The following is a 21,110-nucleotide window of genomic DNA, read 5'->3' on the forward strand; positions in this document are numbered from 1 at the left end:
TGAGCATGTGTGAGGCCCTGGCACAGAAAAAAGGAAAAGCTGGGTTTTTGGGAGTTGACTTCACACTGACCTGTTGGGTCTCCTTTTTTAAGAGGAGGGCAGAGGACAAAAGATTCTGCAGTGTCATGCTAATAAGTAGTGAACATCACTCCCTCTCCGCCCCGTGACTATCTGGAACGTTAGCAAGGTCCAGCTTTACTTTTACTTGGATCGAGGCAGCAGTGTTAGCAACTCAGGTGACTCACTGCTTTACCAGAAAACTTCAGCAGGCAGAGACGTCGGGAACCTGGCTCAAAGCGAGGGGCGGGGCTAGAGGGTAGATAGGCGGGGCGCCTGCGAGGCGGGGCGGGGCGCACGATTGGTAGGCTGGGCGTGGCGTGACGTACGAGGCGCCCGAGCTAGGCTCCTCCTCGCCGCGCCAAGCCCCGCCCCTCTGCCCTGAGCCGCTCGGGTCTTTTGCGGCGCGCGCGCGCGCAGCGATGGCGGAGGCGGTGGAGCGCACAGACGAGCTGGTCCGGGAGTACCTGCTCTTCCGTGGCTTCACGCACACACTGCGGCAGCTGGATGCCGAGATCAAGGCGGACAAAGAGAAAGGGTTCCGGGTGAGGGGCCTGCAGGGGCGGCGGAGGCGGCTCGGGGGGCGGGCCTCCTGCTCCAACACTGCCCTCCTGGGCGAGGGCGGCGCTGTCACTGCGTGGTAGGGGACTGTAGACGTCTCCTGTCTAGCCCTCGCTTGACATAACATAGGAGGAACTGAGGGCGGGAGATGGTCGTGACTTGCCCGAAGTTGCTCAGTGAGTGAGTCAGGAGCATCGGGACTCGGGTCCCTGATTCCTGGTCCAGGGCTTCACTCTATTCCAGCCTCTCAGCAGGTGCTGTCCAATGGTTGGCCGGCATGGGTACAACGCTTTAAGAGCCAAGGTTGAACACAAGGCTGAATTTCAAATATTGGCTCTCTGTAGCAGCGGGAGCAAAGGGGCCTGCACCAGAACGCTGGGTTGAGGTCTGGGGTGGGGGTTATAAGAATGGTATTATTAGGGAATCACCAGCAGATTTCCTATTGCATGCTTTGAGGCACAAACTTCTCTGATACTATTTTCCATTGAGAGGTGCTTGGGATTTCTTTGCTTACGATTTGTATGTTTGTATGTGCAGAGTTAACTTGGTCTTGGGCAGGTGGGTTGAGGGAGGTCGGTGAGCTAGTTGCTGGAGCATCAGAAGGAAGTTAGAATATTGGTTCCTACTTTGCGAGTTTAGTGGTTACTTGGTGGCAAAGCAAAGCATTTCCCTGCTCCAGACAGAAGTGTCCTGTTGGATGGACACAGAGTCTCCAAAACATTGTCTCTGTGTGATTGTCTTTGGCTGAAGGGAGCAGCCACTGAGGCTCGGGTGGGACTCTGATGACCTGCAGGAACCGGTAATCACTGTGTTTCTTGGAATCGGGAAACTGTGGAGCTGGGACAAGGACCCTGGTGATTGTCTCTGGCTCATTTGATCTTACTTATTTTTACGATGTGAAGCAATCAAGACTGCTGTTGTAGGGACATTGCCAAGTTGGTCAAGGAGACCTAACACCTGAGCCAAAGCTCTTGCCTACTGGAATTTCTGAACTTGCTAGAGCTCCAAGCCCTATATCTAGCATGAGAAAATAATTTGAAAGCTATTATGTTAACATAGCCTGGGAATTTTATAGGTTGCCAGCTGAATTATGTTTTTACATCAGGGAGCCATAGGAAGAAGTTATGTATAGTGAGGTGAGAATTTCCTTCTGTCTTCGGCCACCTCCAATGCTGTCTCTCCCTAGGTGGACAAAATTGTGGACCAGTTGCAACAGCTGATGCAGGTATATGACTTGGCTGCCCTTCGGGATTATTGGAGCTACCTGGAACGCAGGCTCTTCAGCCGCCTGGAGGACATATATCGACCCACCATCAACAAACTGAAAACCAGCCTGTTCCGCTTTTATCTCGTCTACACAATCCAGGTACTTCTTGTTTTGACTGTTTCCCTTTCCCCCATGTCTGCTGATCTGTAGGTCATCTGATCGGATTTCACCAGTTCTCTGTCCCTTTGGTTTTAAGCACGTAAACATGCGTAGCATTTTAAAGAATATAAACTTCGAATAATAATAAAAAAAAATGTAGCTGGGGCTGGCAGTGGGGGTGCACACCTTCATTCCCTGCACTCTGGAGGCAGAGGCAGGCGGATCTCTGAGCTCCAGTCTAGCTCCGGCTGCAGGGTGAATTCTAGGAGAGCCAGGGCTGCACAGAGAAACCCTGTCTCTAAACACCAAACAACATGTAGCTGACTTGGGGAAGTAATTTGGATTATTTGAGCATCACCTGGGGATTGTTTTCGGGATGGCATTTGTCGTTAGAACCTCAGTTTACTTTCAATTTTGAAACTGGGTGGGTCTCATTTGCCCCAGGCTGGCCTCAGACTTTATATGTAATTGAGGATGACCTTGAACTTCTGTACTTCAAGTGCTAGGTGTACAGGCGTGCCTGGTTTTATTTGGTGCTGGGGATTGAACCTGGGAGACATTTAAATGCTTTACCAACTGAGCTGTCCCCAGCCCCAGAACTTCAGGCCATGGTTTCCTTCACATTGTGGAGTTTGTCGGTACTGTGCCGTAACTGGCCTGACAGGAGATGTGCCAAGGCTGTCTGCTCTGCAACAGTGAAGAGCCTGACCTGGGGACTTGCCTTTCTCCCCGCTCGCAACCCTCTTTGTATCTTGGCAGACAAACCGAAATGACAAGGCACAGGAGTTCTTTGCAAAGCAGGCTACGGAGCTCCAGAACCAGGCTGAATGGAAGGATTGGTTCGTCCTGCCCTTCTTGCCATCCCCGGACACCAACCCTACCTTCGCTACCTACTTCTCCCGACAGTGGGCTGACACCTTCATTATTTCCCTGCACAACTTCCTGAGTGTCCTCTTCCAGTGCATGCATATCCTTTGATGCTGCCCCATGTGGCCGTGGCCGTTGTCGGAGGCACCCAGACACTGAGATCGGTGGCCACTGCTCATGGGACACCCATTTCTTTCACAAAACACCCAAAGATCACTCACGTGTCACGTGAGGGACTTGACAAGTTGTGGTTGTTTTTGTCACGAGTCCAGGGAGTCATAATTCCTAGTTCTGCATCTGCGGTGTCAGTAATAGCTGATATGCATGGGTAAGGAAGTCATTAGCTTCTGGGTGCTGGTACTGGCTCAGTCAGGAAACTCAAGGGTGAGGAGCAGCCAGGCATGAGAGTATCCTCTCTGCATAGCACATGTTTGGGGGAGGGGCATGGTGTTGCTTGATTTTGGGGGTTGGTGGCAGATGAAAACAGTTTTGGGGTGGAGCTTTCAGCCCGAGCTCGCGTCTGGATAGCCTTCTGGGACAGTGACTTCAGTGTGCCTCAACTTGCCGGAGTGTAGAGTGGCTTTATTTTCAGAGGTTGAGAGTGAGAGGGAGAGGAAACATCACTGTAATTCGCTGCCTACAACTATGTTGTTGAAGGCCCAAGATCTGATGTGAGAATATGGCTGCCTGGTGAGGCACTGATAAATTCGGGCGTGGTAGAGGCCCAGCCACTGCGGCTTGGTTGACCTCTGGGAGGGACATGTTCTGATGGAGGTTCCTGCCTTTGCTTTTTTTTTCCCCCTTCTTCCTGTTGTGGATAAGTGTGAATCAGCCCTTCTGAGAACTTAGCATGGCCACATGGGCCTTCCAGGGCAGCTCGAACCTGTTGTTCATTATCTTTTCAGAGCAAAGCAGGTCATGACCCTGCAAACTAGGTCATGCACGTTGGAGCTGCAGTTTGCTTCCTACCGGCTCTGCCCTTCCAACAGAACTCTGGGCAGCCGCTGGGAAGGAGCAGCGCCCTAAGCTGGAACATTGGTGTTCATGGGCTGGTGTGTGGCTATGCAGTCTGCAGAGTGGTTTATCCATTTGCATTTTTGCCAGGGAGAAAGAGACAGCCTGGAGAAGGGGAAGGCCTAGTGGCGGATTCCACTTCCAGTTTCGCTTCCAGCTGGATGTTGGCATGGACCTCGCCAAAGCTTAGATTGGGAAGTCTACTGAATACTAGCTCTTTGCTGGGGGAGGGGGGCAGGATGCCTGAGTTTGGGGTTTATGTCTTATGCAAGAGTTGGCCAGGCAGGTTGTCATGTGTCTCTGAGTCCAAAGGAGTCAGGTGGTCTAGAGTGACAGGCCCAGGCATTGGGAAGAGACTCTTTCCTTTCCACAGCCCTCTGTTCCCTGGGTCTCATATTTGGATGTTTGGCAGCGAAGGACTTTGAAGTCTTGCCAGGCAGACACTTATTCTTTAACTTTGTGCACCGGTGCCTGTGATCCTGAACTTTGATGCGGAGTGCCAGAGGACCAACCAGGTCCAGGAAGAAAATGAGGTTCTGCGCCAGAAGGTTCGTTCCGAGCAGGCCTGCTCCTTGGGAAGCACTTCTGCTTCTGGGTAGCAGTGGGAGCTGGTTAAATAAAGAAAAGGTGAACCGTTCGCAGATGAAAGTGAATCACCAAGGCTTGGGGAGCTGGGGCTCCACCAGCTCTGATTACCAGAACCAGGATTAATGTTAGACATCAGGTGTGCCTCACAAGCAAGAACAAACCTGTAAGAACTAAAGGACAGCATGTGTTTGCAACACTCTGCCCTTCTCATCCAGTTTTCTTATGTGTGGCATGTGGGTGTAGGCACCCATGCAGGCCAGAAGAGGGAGTCAGATCCCTTGGAGTTGGAGTTAAAACCCGTCATCCACCTGATGTGGGTCCTCCGCAAGGGCAGCTCTCACTCTTAACTGCTGAGCCATCTCTCCAGCCCCGTTAGCTATCCTCCTAGTGGTTTCCCCCATAGCCACCCTTACAATGTTTATAAGCCAGGTAAAATTGTTCTGATTCAGCAACACACTTGATAAAAGAGGCGCTCCAGGACGCCTGTGCTTGCTTGCACGGTTTGTCCCATGAGTCTCCCAGTCTTGGAAGGAAGATCTGTGTCAGTGATATTGCTGAAGAAAGTAAGCTCATAAGCTGTTTGGGGGAGGTGGGTTTGAGGTTCTTGGATGCCGCATCATCGTCTTCAGGCAAGGGCTAAAGATGGCTACAATACCGTAATCATTAAAAAACGTTTGCCTCTGCAAGTTTCAAAGGCTCATTTCCAAACATCACGGCAGGATTTCCCTCCAGTGAATTCAGGAAGAAACAGTGAAGTGGTAAAAGGAAGTTAATTGAACGATAAAAAGAAAAAAAAGCCCACAGTGGTTTTGGATGTCCAAAGTGTTTTGCTTTCTTTTTTGTTTTTTAGAAAAGGGCAAAGGGAACCTCTCTTAAGATTTATTTATTTATTTATTTACTTACTTACTTATTATATATGAGCACACTGTAGCTGTCTTCAGACACACCAGAAGAGGGCATCGGATCCCATTACAGATGGTTGTGAGCCACCATGTGGGTGCTGGGGTTTGAACTCAGGACCTCTGGAAGAGCAGTCAGTGCTCTTAACCGCTGAGCCATCTCTCCAGCCCAGTGTTTTGCTTTCTTAATGTGGTATTAGCTGTGGCTCTTTCATTTGCCCACCATTTGATGAGCAGGGATGCCCTTCTGGCTGGGTTTGGATGTGGTGTGTCTAGGCAGTTCCCTCAGTAGAGGGAAGGTCATGAGACGTCACTGGCTGACTGGGCTTTGCCCCTCCGTAGCTCTTTGCACTGCAAGCTGAGGTCCATCGTCTGAAGAAGGAAGAACAACAGCAGGAAGAAGCAGCAGCTTTGGTCCAGCACAAGCTGCCCCCTTATGTCTCCAGTATGGACCGCCTTGGGGACTCGGAGCTGTGAGTATGCTTGGGGGTTTATGGGTTCGAGGGAGGGCTGCCGTCTGTCCTCTGATCTCTCTGTGGTCTGAGCGTCACCCTGACTTCCTCACTGGCAGTGCCCTATGTCTGCCGAGGGAGAACTGCCACAGAGGGACTTGGCGTGCCTGGCTCCAAATTATATGCGTGAGGTCCCAGTTCGCTAAGGTTCTCCCTGGATGGGGAGCTGTACAGCGGTGCCGAGTGTCAAGATGGTGGAGTCCAGGGAAGCTCCTTCATAGGTTGGAAGGCCTGGACCCCACAGGTGGGCACGTTCCTCAGGAGAAGCTGCTGGGGGTATAAAGAGGGAGGTAGTGTGGGAGAGAAGTTTGAGTGACCTTAAAAAGCAGCCAGTCTGATCTCTGTAGCTGGAAGTCAAGTGCCAATCACAGATGCAATAAGAAGGTTTTTATTAGAGGTGTGGAGAAAGTAAAAGGACCCACAGCATTCGTTTTAGTGGCGTATTTTATTTAACCTCATTTTTGAACTACTCTAATGCATAGTCAGTGGCCGTCAAACATAATGAGCTCCCCTGTATCTCTTTTTCATACTAAGTCCTTGCATCCCATGGTGGCTCACCCTAGCTCATCTCCGTTTGGATTAACCCAGTCGGGTGCTCATTAGCACATGTGTCCGGCAACCATCGGACATGGCAGCCCTGAGATCTCCTGGGTCTCTAAAAAGCCATGGACTTCACTTTAGGGCCAGATGTGCTTCTGGTTCTTCTCTTTGGTCAGGAAATGGTACCAAGGGTCATACCTTCACCTTTCAAACTCATGTCTCAGAACCTTGCTAAGGCCCCAGTCACTAACCTTAGTCAAGAGTTGTGTGTTCTTGGATCTTCCTCATTCCCCTGTAACCCCTAATGTTGTGCTGTGTTTACTTGGCCAGAGCATTGGTGTGCAGCCAGAGGCCTGCCTCCCTCTCCCAGTCTCCTCGAGTGGGGTTCCTGTCCTCACTGCTGCCTCAGAGCAAAAAGAGCCCTTCAAGATTGTCACCTGCCCAAGGCCCCCCTCAGGCTCAGAGTTCAGCCAAGAAAGACACCTTCAGCAGTCAGGTAAGTGTGGGCCCTGCCTCTTTAGTGCTTGTCAAGACACATCTGATACCCTGCTGTCAGACTGTCTTCCAGGACTCCCTGTCTGTCACTCATGGACTTGCGGGTCCTCTTCTCAGGGCCAAATTCCTGGATGTGTTATGAGATCCCAAATTCAGTTCTTCTTCCTTTTTTCTCCCTTCCCTGCAACTCTCCCCTCCCAACCTTACCAGCCACTGATGCCATTGCAGGATGAGAACAGAGATAAGATTATAGAGGAGGATTTAGTGAAAAAGAAAAAAATACCCTAGAAAATCCACTTAATGAACCCCTTTTCCATCTCACCCGTGGCCGGCAGTGCAGGGCGTGATGCTGAGGTGGAGGGCGGAGTGTGTGTGGACATGCTGACCGGGCTTGCTGAACCCCAGACCCTCGCTCTTGGCCTCTCAGCCCCAAGTCGCTTTGTCTTCCAGCTCCCCTGCACCTCAGTAACAACTGTCAGTCTGCCACACTCCACCAGTGACGTGTCAGATGGCAGCAGCGAGTGGCTGTGGAGGGGATCCTTCCCTTTGCTCAGGTTTCCTGGGAGCTGGAGTGGGTTTGAGTGTTTAGGTGAATTCCGACAGTTGGAACTTTGACTTTTGAGTGATACGAATGAGTGTTAGTGCCACTCAGACAGTAAATTAGAGACTAAAGTGAAGGTCCGAGTTTTTCATTTAAGCGTTGGTATTTGCTGATCCTACAAAGGACTTCTAACATTCTTTACATATCGTGTGCGTTACACGATAAGAGGACTTGGTTGCCAGCTTATGTCCAGAGCAGCCCGGAGTCCCACCAAGGGCTTTTACTGGTGGAGTCTGTCAGAATCCATGCTTTTGGAAATGCCCAGTGGGGATGTTCTCAGTAGAGCATTTTTGCAGCACACCTGAGATGTCTGCAGGTTTAATAGAGTTAATAGTTTGGGGTTTTAGACCTCAGTGCTTTCTCTTTTCCTGTGTTTGCTAAGACTGTAAGGGGGAGGTTCTGTCGCTAAGGTCTTGTTCCCCAATTGGTTCTTGACTTGTCAATAAAGTAGGCGCGGCGGGGGTGGGGGGCAATTGCTGGATGGACGGTCCAGGTGGGACTTCCTGGTCCCAAGGGGATGAAGAGATGCAGGGAAAGAGAGTTTTTTAAAAGCTGCACGCAACGTAAGACAGCAGATTGTTAGTTTGTCCCTTCCTCTTCGCCACCCGTGACTTGAGTTGTAATTGATGGAACAGTTTAGGATGGTTGCTTGTGCCCAGGATGCGGACGTCTGTCTGCAGCAGACCCGCCACAGGACTGTGTATGAGGTAGCATTTGAGCTGGAAATACTGAGTAGGATCCTGGGGGAGATGGAACATGGACTCATTGTTCCGTACTCAGAATGTTAAAATTCTCCCTCGTTTGCATGAGGAGGAACAGAGCTACAGAAGTGCCGTTGGTATCGTTGGTGTCCAGCAGAGGCCAAACTGTGTTCTACTGTTCAGAGCTGGACTCCTGAAGGTCCTGGTCATCAGCTCCCATATCCGACGTCAGTGCTGTGTGACTGTCACCTCGGCATGCCTGAGTGTGGATGGAGACAGTTATAACAACCATCGCCACCTCTGTAATTGCTTTTCTAGAAGTCTGGATCTTACAGGCAGGACTTCAGGTCTAGAGTGCGGCTAGGTCTGCTCTACTGTTGGCTCTCTGGCTCTCACTGAGCAACATTTAAAAGCTCGATAGGTGGTGGGTGGAGCATTGGGTCCCTTGAACTCCAGCTTCACTGGAGTTGAGAGCAAACACGAAGACTGCTTCAGACTGTAGCCACACTTTTGATGTGTTCAGGAATTACGGCTCATGTAGTAAGTGTGTGTGTGTGTGTGTGTGTGTGTGTGTGTTTGCGTGCGTGCGTGCGTGCGTGCGTGCGTGCAGTTTACAGCTAAAGGTGAGGATAAGAATGTGCAGTTTATGAAACATTTGTGAGCTTGCCTCTAAAATACAACCTAACTAAGGTTGGGCCACCATCTTGTATGTTCACGTGCACTTTCTAGATCCTTAATGGAAACCATAGCTGTGTACATTCTAGGGAGAAAAAGAATTGACCAGGTCATTTTCTTTCTGTTTATGATGATGACTGTTTTTAATATTTTTGTCTGTACACGTCTCTTTGCAGTGTATGTGCACATGTGTGTGTGCACACGTGTATGTGCACATGTGTACGTGTGCATTTGGAGGACAGATCTGGAGATCTGTCGCTCTTAGATCTCACCGTGGGTGTCTGGAGCCGACCTCAGGCTGGCCCCATACTTCCGTGGCAGGCTCTTTACCCATTGAACCGTCTCCCCAACGGACTCATTTCCTGTTTTCAACGATGGTCATATTTAGGCTTAGCATTTGTTTTAAGTCTAATAATAACTAGTAGACTTGAGGTTCGAGGGAACAGCAGAATTGTAGAGCTCGCTGTAAATTTCAAGGTCACCCCCTCCCTGTCCTACTGTGCGTCTGAGTAGAGGCTCTGGTGATGTGATTGGCCTTTTCCTACTGTCGCAGGGGCATTTGCTTAGTATAAGCCCGTTAGTGCACCTTTGACGACCTTAGCTTGTCCCCCAGCCTACACAGAATGGGGCTTGTGTAGAACAGCCCAGCTCTTACCCTGCTGAGCTTCTCCGCCCACCCACTCTCTGTTTACCTCTGTCCCTATGGCTTGGTATCCCTTATGTGTGCGGCTCCTCACTCTGCGGGGGACGTTGTAATATCTCTGTCCTTTGGTCCTAGTTGATCTTCAGGTAGTGCTGTAGATTTCTCCCGCACCAGTGTCAAGTGCAGTATGTGGTAGGAGCACGTCTGTGATGTGGTAGCGTGTACCTGTGGACTCCGTAGGCGCTGACACTGGGCTCCACACCAGCTTGCTTGGCCAGCGTATGTTAGGCTCAGTCTTTCCCCACTGTGGCCATTCTAGACTTCTTCTTTCTTATTTGCTGTTGAAGGATGAACACACAGAAAACATAAATGGTATTTTATTGTTAAATGGGCAGCATATAAAATTATTAGACTTTTCCACTTTAAATAGTATTTACATATAGTGTTGTAAATTCACAGCATCTTGCCTGCTTAGGGTCCCCACACTGTAGCTCAGGCTGGCCCCAAACTCTGGCGATCCTCCTGCCTCAGCCTTCCAAGTGCTGTGATTACAGGGCAGAGGCATGATGTCTGGCTTCATACCATTGTGAACACACACTCTCCAGGCTTTCAGTAGAAATCTGGCGCAGAATTGGGAGTGAGAAGGATAACTGTAAAACCCACGGTCCTGAGGTCTTTTGGGATTTGTAAGTACAAGAGCCAACAGGTCATGTCAAAAATGGCAGGCATGCCGGGCTTCTGGGCCATTTTATCCTTCCCTGGAGCAAGAATTCTGGATCTTTCACATTCACTAAGTGAGCCAGGGGCCAGCAGGTGGGAATTACCTTCTTAAGGAGATCGCCCTTAATTGGCTGTCAGCGAGAGAAAGCAAGGAACAACCACCTCTGCAAATTACCCTCTTCCCTGTAGACACCGGTGGGAGGCCGGCTGGCTTAGGCCTGCGCCCCAGGAGCAGGATGGGAGCGGATGCCTGTCTACAGCTTGTGCTTCGGGATGCTCTGCCTTCCCATGCCTTGGCCTTCAGGGAAGACCTGTTTCCCACCAGAGCTGGACAGCTCTCTAGGAAGAATTTTAGAATCCTCCTGTGTCTACCAAGGCTGTCTCCAGAAGATGCAAATCACAAAATACAGGCTATGGACACCTCTCCTGAACTGTTGGGAGCAGGTAGATGGTGACCAGATAGAATTTAGGCCATTTGAGTGTTAGGCGAATCCGCTTGTTAGGGTTTTTTTAAAGGTCCGTTTTTATTTTATGTGTGTTTGCCAACATGCATATATACTCAACACATTATGGGACCAGGGCCTGCAGAGGCCAGGAAAGTGTTAGATACCCCGGGACTGGAATTACAGACAGTTGTGAGGCCCATGTGGGTGCTGGCAATTGAGCTGGGTCGTCTGCAAGAGCATCAAGTGCTCCTAACCTCTGAGCATCTGTCTGGCCCAGCACTAGTTAGGACTTTTATGAGATTTGTCTTTAAAACCTGCAGTGACGAGTTATGTCACAGAAAACCCTTTTCGAGGTTGTGCACATTTATAGGTAGACACCAGTTGCTTCGTGGACAGCTGCCCTCCTTCCACAGCTGCCCGCCATATTGGTATCCCATGACCACCCAGTCAGAGCTGGAGGGCAATGTCTGCTCTCCTCCAGCAATAGCTGACAGCACTAGGCCGTGCTTCTCCGCATCAATGACTCTTTTGTCGCCTCTCTGATTTTACTGTATGCTGATTGTTGATGCCCATTTGTAGTTTTTATTTTGGAAAATAGAAGTCTTGGGGCCCCAGCATCATATGTCAGATGACCGCCCTGCCTTTCTGACACGTGAGGGAAGGATTCTATTTTAGTTTCTGCTGTTTTTTTTTTTTTTTAAGATTTATTTATTTATTATATATAAATACACTGTAGCTGTCTTCAGACACACCAGAAGAGGGCATCAGATCCCATTCCAGAGGGTTGTGAGCCGCCATGTGATTGCTGGGATTTGAACTCAAGAGCTCAGGAAGAACAGTCAGTGCTCTTAACCACTGAGTCCTCTCTCCAGTCCCCTGCTGTCTTTTTTAATATTAAACATACTATTATTGTTAGTAGTAGTAGTGTATGTATGCACCTACGCACATAAACACTCACACCACGACACACGTGTGGAGGTCAGAGGACAGTTTACAGGAACAGGTTGACTCTTTCCACCTGGGTTCTGGAGATTTAACACAGGTCACCAGTGAGTGACAAGTGCTTTTCCCTCTAGCCGTCTCTCTGGGTCTTCCTGCTGCGGGCTCCGCACTGACTGGGGAGTTACCAGAGGGGACCTTTGACTTGGCCTGAGAATTTTTAGCCTCTGTACTACCTGTTAGTGGCCATCTGAACTGAGCAGTCTTAACACCACACATTGAAAGAGCAAAGGACACTGCTCACTGGGCATACAAGGTAAATGGGCAGAGAGGAGAGCTACAAAGTGCTGAGACATTTCTCACTTCTCGTCCTGAGCTCACAGGCAGTCCTTAGCCTTGTCCTTAGCTGACTATTGTCAGGGCTTCCGCACAGCCTGTGATTTAGCTTACCTAGCCCTTTGTGTGTTGACGAGTGTGTAGGTTCATGTGTGTGCAGGTACTTGTATGCACAGGTACACATGTGAACACCCAGAGGTCAGAGGACAATTCAGGTGTCATTCCTCAGGTGCCACCCGACTTATGAGACAGGGTTTCTCACGGGCCTGGAACTCAGTAAATAGGGTAGAGTGGTGGTCAGCAAACCCCAGGGACTTCCTGTCTCTGTTGATCCAGCCCCGGGGTTATAGGCACATATGTCCACACCAGGCTTGATTTACTTGCATTTTATTTATAAAATGGGGGTTGTGGGTTCCTCTCAGTCCTCATGCTTGTGCACTTAGCCACCTCTGCAGCCCCCTTTCTAGCACTTTTAGGTTTGCATTACTATTTATGACTTGACTGCCCCACTCATTCCTGGATGCTCTCAGGCATCCAGTGGCCAGCATTCTTGCCTCAGATCTGCTGTCCCACACATCTGCATGATTACCCTTTAAAGTCCCTTCTTTTCTCTGGATATGTTCCCAGAGCCATAGCCTGGACCTCCTGTGCTAGGATACCCTTTTCTCACACATCCTCCTGAAGTCACTTTTCCCTCATGACTGGCCGGCTTTCTTGTGAGTCCACAGTGAGCCCAGTGTGGTAGTTCGTTTCCCACTTCTTTACTCTGTGTTAAACGAAATTGTCAGCAAAAGAATTCCTCAGAGGTTCTGCTTCTATAGTCCAGGCACCTGCAGCCCAGGAGCATGAAAGCCAAAATAGCCAGGGTGAGTTTGCTTGTTTTATTTGTTTTCCAGTACTAGGCTCCAAGTCCAAGGCTGTGCACATGATAGGCAAGCACCCCTGGCTCTTTAAAACTATTGTATAAAATTACCTTTATGCTGTAGGTATAGAAGGTATACAAAGCATAAATGCACTTATGTTTAGATGTGCGTCACACCCCCAAGATATTTTATAATATATATGCAGATATCCTAAAACCTGGAGAAACGGAACCCAAACACTTCTGGTCTTCAGCTTAGTGGGTGTGGAACCCCCAGTCTGTAATAAAGTGAGAGTGGCTGGTGTCCCTGCAGACACTCACTGCTCCGGTGGCCTCATCCAGCCAGCAGCCAGGCACCCTTTTGTTTAGTTTGGGCTTCCGCAGGGTGGCAGGGTGGCAGGGTGGCAGGGTGGCAGGGGCAGGCTGCAGGTGGGAGGAAGTCCTGTGAGGGAGGTGGAAAGGAACTCCCAGCGGGCAAAGCCTCCTGCCGGGCAGGCATCGCCACGTCGTGAGCACACAGTCCTCTCAGCATCTTCCTGCCCTCTGGCTCCCTGTCCACAGCCAGCGTTTGGGGATCTGTTCAAGGGATTTACTTTCATCCTATTGTGGCTTCTCCTTCCCTTCTGTTTCAGCCTTTTTGTTCTTACCTGAGAGGATAGCACAAAGGCTCATCTCCCTTCGGGTTTTATCTTTGTGTTGCCATCAGGACCGGATGAGCGTTCCCGGTCTCCACAGCCTCCGCAGCAGCATCCGGTGCCCAGCCCCGGAACTGTGGCCAGCATGGTGTATATAAAATGGAGTCTCAGTGCAGATTTAAAAAAAAATGAAAACGTGTGTGAGTGTACAAGGGAGGAGAGGGAGAGAGACAACAGACAGAACAGACAGACACCAGACGGACCTGAGTGTACTTGTACTGCAGCACAGGGGTGGAGGTCGGAGCACAGTGTTTGGAAGTTACTTCTTGCCATCCGGCCCAGTAAATAGGAGAGTGGTAGATTTGTGTCTTGAGGGTTGGTGTTCCAGGATACCGTCCTGCCCCAGCACTTATGGCCAACAGTTGTCGTCCGCTACCTCCTGTTGTTCGTGGAAAAGGAAGAACAATCTTGGGGTATGTGGAAGTTACTAGATCCATTTCTTTGTTATAGATTTGGACCTTTCACTCTTGGTATGAAAAAAAAAGCCAGAAAAATTTCAGTGCCTTTCCTTTCTAATTTATCTTACACAGAGATCCTTGAGTTTCTAGGGTAAGTTCTATTGAAAATGTCTGTTAGTTTAGTCATTTGTAAACCAAATGACTTAATTAGTGGTCCTGACCTTTTTCTGTTGTTGGTTGAAACAGGCTTTCTCTGTGTAATAGCCCTGGAACTCCCTTTGTAGACCTCCTTCCTCTGTCTCCAGACTGCTGGGATTAAAGGGCTGTGCCCCCAGGCCTGGCCCCTGACCGAGCCTCCCTCCCCCATAGCCCATTTCTTATTTGTTCAAAATAGCCAGCTTAGTCATGTAGTTGACCCAAAACAACAGACAGACTGTACTGTGTTCCTTTTCCACTGTAGAGGAGATTGGCTGTGTGTGTGTGTGTGTGTGTGTGTGTGTGTGTGTACACTTAACATTGTCTAAATGTTGTTACATATAAGTTCTGATATTACCCATTATGAGATCTGACCTGCTATAAAGTCCTGGGCTCCTATAACAAAGATCGATCATTCCCGTTGGCTCAAAGTGATTATCTCTGCCTCTGTCTGGGCGAGAGTGTAGGCTGAGGGCAGCAGGTGACCTAGCAAGGAAAAGCTCAGTCTGGAGGCCTGCCTGGCTGGTTCAAACCTCCTGCCCAAGCCAGCCTAGGAGGGCCTTTCCTGGGAGCTGGTGGGAGAGGAGTTGCCCGTGCTTCCTGCTGCAGTCACCCTCTGGACAGCCTGAATGAGACTTTCCATGCCTGCTTCTCATCCTCTAGGCTACCAAGGGAAAGGATCCAGTGCCTGTGGCCAAGGATGGGAAGAGCCTTCTGAGTGGGCCAGTCCCTGGGGAAGCAAGCTGGACACATCAGCGACAACGGCGTCTGCAGGACCATGGCAAGGAGAGGAGGGAGCTGCTCTCTACATCCTCCTCCCAGGTATAGGGTGCCTGGGCAGCGAGGCATCCTTTGGGGTCCCTCTGAGTTCTGCTGTTAGGCAGGACCTGCTCTGGCCTGGTTGGTTTGTATCACACTGTTATTTTGGGGTTCTGTTTGGCCTGCTTTTCTCCTGGTAGCATTTTCTCAAGTGGGGCTAGAAAGATCTCTGTAAGATGAGTCTTGGGGACCCCCACATACCAGACCTTCCCATGGGTGACCTGTACGTGGCCCATGGCATGGGGCCTGAGATTTGGTCTCCTCAGAGTCTGACTCAGTATCTCTTTCTTGTGCGTCCCCTGGCGTGCTGCTGTGTGGCTGCTGTGCTGACAGCCACGTACTTACTCACTAAGATGCTGTAGCCATATCTTCCCTGTTGGGAACCCTGGAGACTTGGTCCCTTGCTGTGGGGACCTGAGATGGAAGCTGCTTTTCCCGATGGTGTCAGCTGTTCCTACCAAAAGCCCGAGTGACTTACTGGCTCACCCTCCAGGACACTTTCTCCCAAGTGGGCCCTCTTGTCCATGTAAAGGCAGTTGTGCCCTTATGTTAGCAGTCTGGTGGTGGTGAGCACACACTGTGGTCTTTGAAGGGTTCAGGCTGCTTCTGGAGTCCTATCACAGCCCCTTCGCCCCCTTGCTGTTGTTTCCTGAGGGATAAGTGGAAGGGTATCAGGGCCTCCAGCTGGTCCTGGGTTCTATAAGAAGGAAGACTGAGCAAGCCATGCGGAGTAAACCAGTAAGCAGCACCCCTCCATGGCCTCTGCATCAGTTCCTGCCCTGTGTGAGTTCCTGTCCTGAGTTCCTTTGATGATGAACAGCGTTGTGAAGTGTAAGCCAAGTAAACCCTTCTCTCCATCACAGCAGTAGTAACCCTGAGACAGAGACTTGTACTAGGATAGTCGGGTTTCACTATGGCAGACCTGATCATGCTGTTTTTGGGACGACTGTGGAAGAACTTTGTAACTTTAGGTTAGAAGATCCATTGAGTGTTCAAAAGCTTGGTGAGCTGTTCTGTGGGAGCTCAGGAGGAATGAATGTTGAGAGAAATGCAGACAATGGAGGCCTGGCTTGGCTTGAAGTTTCAAGAGGGAAATTTGAAAGCTACTTGAAGGCTACGAGGGCCATTGCGTATTTGCCATTTGTGGTTCTGGTCAGTTGGAGCTGAGAAGTTAGCTGCGATTAAGAAGAGACCAGCAGGGTTGGGGATTTAGCTCAGTGGACCAGGCCCTGGGTTGGTCAGCTCCCAAAAAAAAAAAAAAAAAAAAAAAAAAAAAAAAAGGTGAAATCACTAAAGTGAAATCAGCACACAGAAGCTGTGTTTCAGAGGCAGACCAGATTGTACTTGAGCCTGGCAGCCGAACTTGGTAATGGTACTGGTTTTGAAGGCGTGAAAGGGTTATGGAGGTTTGGCACTGTGAGAGACCAGGAGAAGCTGTTGGTGAAGGCACAGCCTCAGTAGCTGTTAAAGGCCCAGAATTGAAGGGAATCATGCAGAGAAGTTGAGGTTTGACTCCATGAACACAGCCCAGGAGAAGGTATTTGTAGCGGGAGACCCCAGCACTTTGGAGATGCCAGTACGATGGATGACCAAGATCAGCAGCAGTAGTGGAGTAGAGCCCACCCAAGCTTAGAAGACAAGCTGGGTGTGCTGCAGAGGGTGGAGCCGGAGAAGCCCCTGGAGGAGCCCAGAAGATCCTGAGTGCATCCCAGATGCCGGACATTGAGCTCTTTACCCTGTTGGAGTTTTTGGTTTTGCTTTGTTCAGATTGTGGTGACTGTGCCCTGGTTTTTGCCTTTTGTAATTAATTTGCTTTTAATTTTACAGGAGCTCAGCTGAGAGACTTTAAACTTTTTTTTTTTTAAGGGATTTTGGAGTTTTACAGGACTTTACATCAGAGAGACTAGATATTTTTAAAGAGTCAACTTTTAAAGTGTTTTGAATTTGTAAGGCTGTGGGACTTTTTAAGTTTATAAAATGTTTATTGTGATGTCTTAATTGTGTGATCTTGGGAATGAGTAAAAAAAGGAAGGTTATGGCTTAACAGCAATGTGCTTGTCAGGTTTACAATGGCTTAGTTGTCTTATGACAGATTGACACAAGCCATTCTCATTTGATGAGGGAACCTCTCCTCTCGTTGAGAAATGCCTCTATAATATTGGGCTGTAGGCAAGCCCCTAGGGCAGCGATTTTCAACCTTCCCAACGCTGCAGCACTTTTAATACAGTTCCTCATATTGTGTTTACCCCAACAGTAAAATTATTTTCTTGCTTCTTCATAAGTGCAATTTTGCTACTGTTATGAATCATAATATAAATATCTAATATGTGACCCCCGTGGGGGTTGAGACCCACAGGATGAGAACCACTGCTGTAGGGCATTTTTCTTAATTCACTAATTAATCGATGTGGGAGGGCCCAGCCCCGTCTGGACGGTACCAGTCTAGTCCTAGATTCTATAAATAAGCAGTCTGAGGAAGCTGTGAGGAGCAGAGCCAGCAAGCAGCACTCTACCATGACCTCTGCATGAGCTTCTGCCTCCAGGTTCTTACCCGGCTTGAGCTTCTGTCCTGATTGCCACCAGTTTTGAAAAGTGATGTGGAAGCATATGCCAAATAAATAAACCTTTCTCTTCGACTTGCTTTGGTCGTGGTGTTTCATCACGGCAGCCGTGACCCTGACTCAGACATCCCCGTCTGTTTGGCCTGCATCGAGACACAGCTATGCCAGGTCCCATCTGAGAGGGCAAGCCCAGCCCTCTCCCCAGCCAGGGGCCTGTGAGAGGTTGCAGCTCCAGCTCAGAGCTGACCCCCCGTGGCGACCACCGTAGTCCTCTAAGCGTGTGTTTATGGTGGAGGAGACCCTTTCTGAGCTGACACTCCACGCTCTGACAGACACAGTGTGCAGACAAGAAGCCGGAAGGCAGCGGCCCAGAGGCTGAGCTCTGCCTGGACCTCCACATGGGGCCAGCAGAGGCCGTGGCTCGGGTGTGCACAGCAGGTTCCGAGGGAGACCGCCCAGAGCAGCCCTTCATAGTGCTGAGCCAAGAAGAATATGGGGAGCACCATTCATCCATCATGCACTGCAGGTAGGCCTGGGGGAAGGGGAAGGGAGGGGAGGGGGAGACTGGGATTCTAGGCAGCCTGTGAGAGTGTTAGTGGCAGGAAGTGTCCCTGAAGGGGTCAGTAGGGTCCTGCAGGATGCTACTTTTGTAGCGGTCTCCCTCAGACTCCCTCAATTTTATTTGTCTCATGTTAGCGTTCGGATGGAAATTTTTACCTTGTGTAGGTTTGTATTTGAACGCTGTGAAAGCGCCGTCTTGAAGGACAACCCCTGGGGGAGCGTGACCTGAAGGCATAGGCGGCTTCCTGCTTTGACAGTCCTGGAGCGCTTGGCTTGATCTGGAACCTAATGAGGGGAGAGCTCCAAATGTCACATGGCAGGGTCACACCACCGAAGGCACAGCACACACTGAGAATGTGCCGCCGTTCATCTCACGTGTTCACCGCGGGGCCTTGCAGGGCACAATGTGTTGTTATTCCATCTGCTCATTTATGTATTTCTCATTGTGTGCACGTGTGCTTGTTGTGTGCGTAAGTGTACACATGCATACAGAGGTCAAAGGGCAACTCTTGGGAATTGGTTCTTCTACATTTACGTGGGCTCCAGGGTATCTAAGTTAGGCCTTTAAGTTCATGCAGTATGCGTCTGTAATCAGAGAGGTGAGCCATCTTCCTGGTGCCCTATAGTATTTCTTGGACAAATGGGTGTTTCTAGAGTCGTCTACACTACCCTTGAGTGTACACCTTGGGCATCATTTTTTAATAGGATATTCTTTTTATTTACATTTCAATTGTTATCCCCTTTGCCCGTTTCCCATCCATAAACCCCCATCCCATCCCCCTCCCCCTTCTTCTATGAGGGTGCTCTCCCACCCAACTACCCACCCTTTCCCACCTCCCTGCCCTGACATTCCCCATCATTGGGGGATCCAGCCCAACAAGACCATCCTCTGCTACACATGCAACTAGAGCCATGGGTCTGTCCATGTGCTCTCTGGATGGTGGTTTAGTCCCTGGGAGCTGGTTGGTTGGCATTGTTGTTCTTATGGGGTTGCAAGCCCCTTCAGTTGAGCTTCATTTTTAATGCATTTGGGAAGTTGGGATTGTTGGGAATTGATGTTGACCCAAGAGAACGAGGCCAGGACACTAATGCCTCCCTTTGTCCTGTCACAGAGTGGACTGCTCTGGTAGGAGAGTGGCCAGCTTAGACGTAGATGGGGTCATCAAGGTGTGGTCCTTCAATCCCATCATGCAGACCAAGGCGTCCTCCATCTCTAAGTCACCACTGCTCTCCCTGGAGTGGGCCACCAAGCGAGACAGGCTGGTAAGCACTTTGTGGGCAAAGCTTGTTCTGGGCTTCAGTCAGAAGTTCTTAGAAGCTCTTGACAGGCCGAGCTGAGGGGGTAAGCTGCATCTCCTCCCCATCACCGTCATGGGGACCAAGACCAAGCCTCTAGGCCTGGCTGGCAGATTCCTGCCTGGAGTGGCAGTGAAGCTATTCCTGGAGATTGTGGAAGACTGTGCTGTGTGCTGGTGTATCTCAGGAGACCCTGGCTTCCCATCACCCTCTGCCCGTGTTTCTGATACATTATTAGCACACACAACACACACTCTTCTCTTGTTAAGACCTCACTGTCCCAGCCCAGAGAGCCACGGCTTATGGGGGCAGTGCTCTAGCTTGTGGCTTCCACAGGCCCCGTTGCTTGGCAGTGGCCCAGTGTTGGTTTTCCCACTGGATTTTCTATTTGAGGTAGGGTTTGCCACTAAGGAGTTAAAATTGATTGCTCGTAGCTCAACAGACAGGCACTGATTTTTCCGATGTCTAGAAAATGTAGGAAGGAATTATCTTCCTAGGATGATCTTCTCAGGGTTATCCCTGAACTGGCGTCCACTTGGCAGGTGGCTGTGGAGGCCATTGTTAGCTAATATTCCTGAGGGTACCCACACCTGAGCTGCTCTGGCATTCATTTGTTATTTTCTTCTACACTTTTACCCAAATGAAGCCTACGTCCCAGAGGTGGGCAGGACCTACTCTGTATACTTCTGGAGGCCTTGATGGAACCAGAGCCAGAGCTGTCCCTGGTAAAGCAAGTGGATCAGTCACCTCGGTCCCAAGACTAGCCAGGGCCAGTCCTGCAGAAGGGTAGACAAAGGAGGAGCAAGCAGGGACGGTTGGCACAGCCGGGATTTAAAGCTGAAAGGAAGGAGTTAAAGATCAAAAGATCTGAGGTTACAAGTCCAGAATATTCCTGAGTGCTTCTTCTCCTCTAGAGATTCCACAGAAAGTCTGTTTTCTGTTGCTATAACAACATACTCGAAGCTGGGTTTATTATAAGGAAAAGTTTATCTAGCCCACAGTTCTGTAGGCTTAAGAACATGGTTCCAGCGTCTGCTCAGTTCTGGTGAAGACTCCCAAGCTAGGCCGCAGCACCTTATGATGATGGGAGCTCATGCCAGAGGGAAAGGTCCATGGGAAACAGGAAACCGAAAGGGGATTAGGGGCAAGGCTTGCTCTTACAACTCACAAGAGAGAATGCATTCACTTTGAGCCCATGATTAGTTCCCCTGAGGGTGACTCCCTCAGATGCCCCCAGTGGTCCAGTCACCTCTATTTATCCCACCTTTTCAGTATCCTGTCCCTCTCACATCAAAATACTGCTTGGTTTTCATGACTTAATGACACTGTTTAAAAAAAAAAATAATCAGCCAGCTGACAGTGTTACATGCCTTTAATCCTGCACTAGGGAAGCAGAGGCAGGTGGATCTCTTGAGTTAGGGCCAGCCTGGTCTACAGAATGAGTTCCAGGACAGCCAGGGCTATACAGAGAAACCCTGTCTCGAAAGTTAGAAAAAAAATCGAATCTTCATATTTTATCCGCATGTGTGTTATTTTATCCGCATGTGTGTCATATATGTCTGGTGCCTGAGGAGGCAGGAGAGGGCATCAGATCCCATGGGACTGCAGTCAGATGGTTGTAAGATGCTATATAGATGCTATATGGTTCTGGGAATGGAACATGGGTCCTCTGGAAGAGCAACAGTGCTTTTAACCAATGATCCATCTCTCCAGCCCCACTTCATGGCCTTTTAAGTGAGGTCTAATGTAGCCAGAGTTTCCCT

The 21,110-nt window shown here is 49.8% G+C and overlaps 1 protein-coding gene across 1 annotated transcript in view; it reads left to right on the forward strand.

Moving 5' to 3' along the window:
- Positions 1-439: 439 nt before the first annotated feature.
- The window catches only part of Wdr91 (WD repeat domain 91), a 29,873-nt gene continuing 9,202 nt past the window's right edge, over positions 440-21,110 (forward strand). Inside the window, exons 1-9 of the mRNA XM_032906770.1 lie at positions 440-602; positions 1,805-1,984; positions 2,744-2,951; positions 4,331-4,413; positions 5,695-5,825; positions 6,735-6,900; positions 14,774-14,932; positions 17,823-18,016; positions 19,164-19,314. Of these exons, the coding sequence (XP_032762661.1) occupies positions 480-602; positions 1,805-1,984; positions 2,744-2,951; positions 4,331-4,413; positions 5,695-5,825; positions 6,735-6,900; positions 14,774-14,932; positions 17,823-18,016; positions 19,164-19,314 (1,395 nt within the window). The 5' untranslated portion in view covers positions 440-479. The remainder of the gene's footprint in view (positions 603-1,804; positions 1,985-2,743; positions 2,952-4,330; positions 4,414-5,694; positions 5,826-6,734; positions 6,901-14,773; positions 14,933-17,822; positions 18,017-19,163; positions 19,315-21,110) is intronic.

Source organism: Rattus rattus, chromosome 6 (assembly GCF_011064425.1).
Source record: "Rattus rattus isolate New Zealand chromosome 6, Rrattus_CSIRO_v1, whole genome shotgun sequence".
NCBI lineage: Eukaryota > Metazoa > Chordata > Mammalia > Rodentia > Muridae > Rattus > Rattus rattus.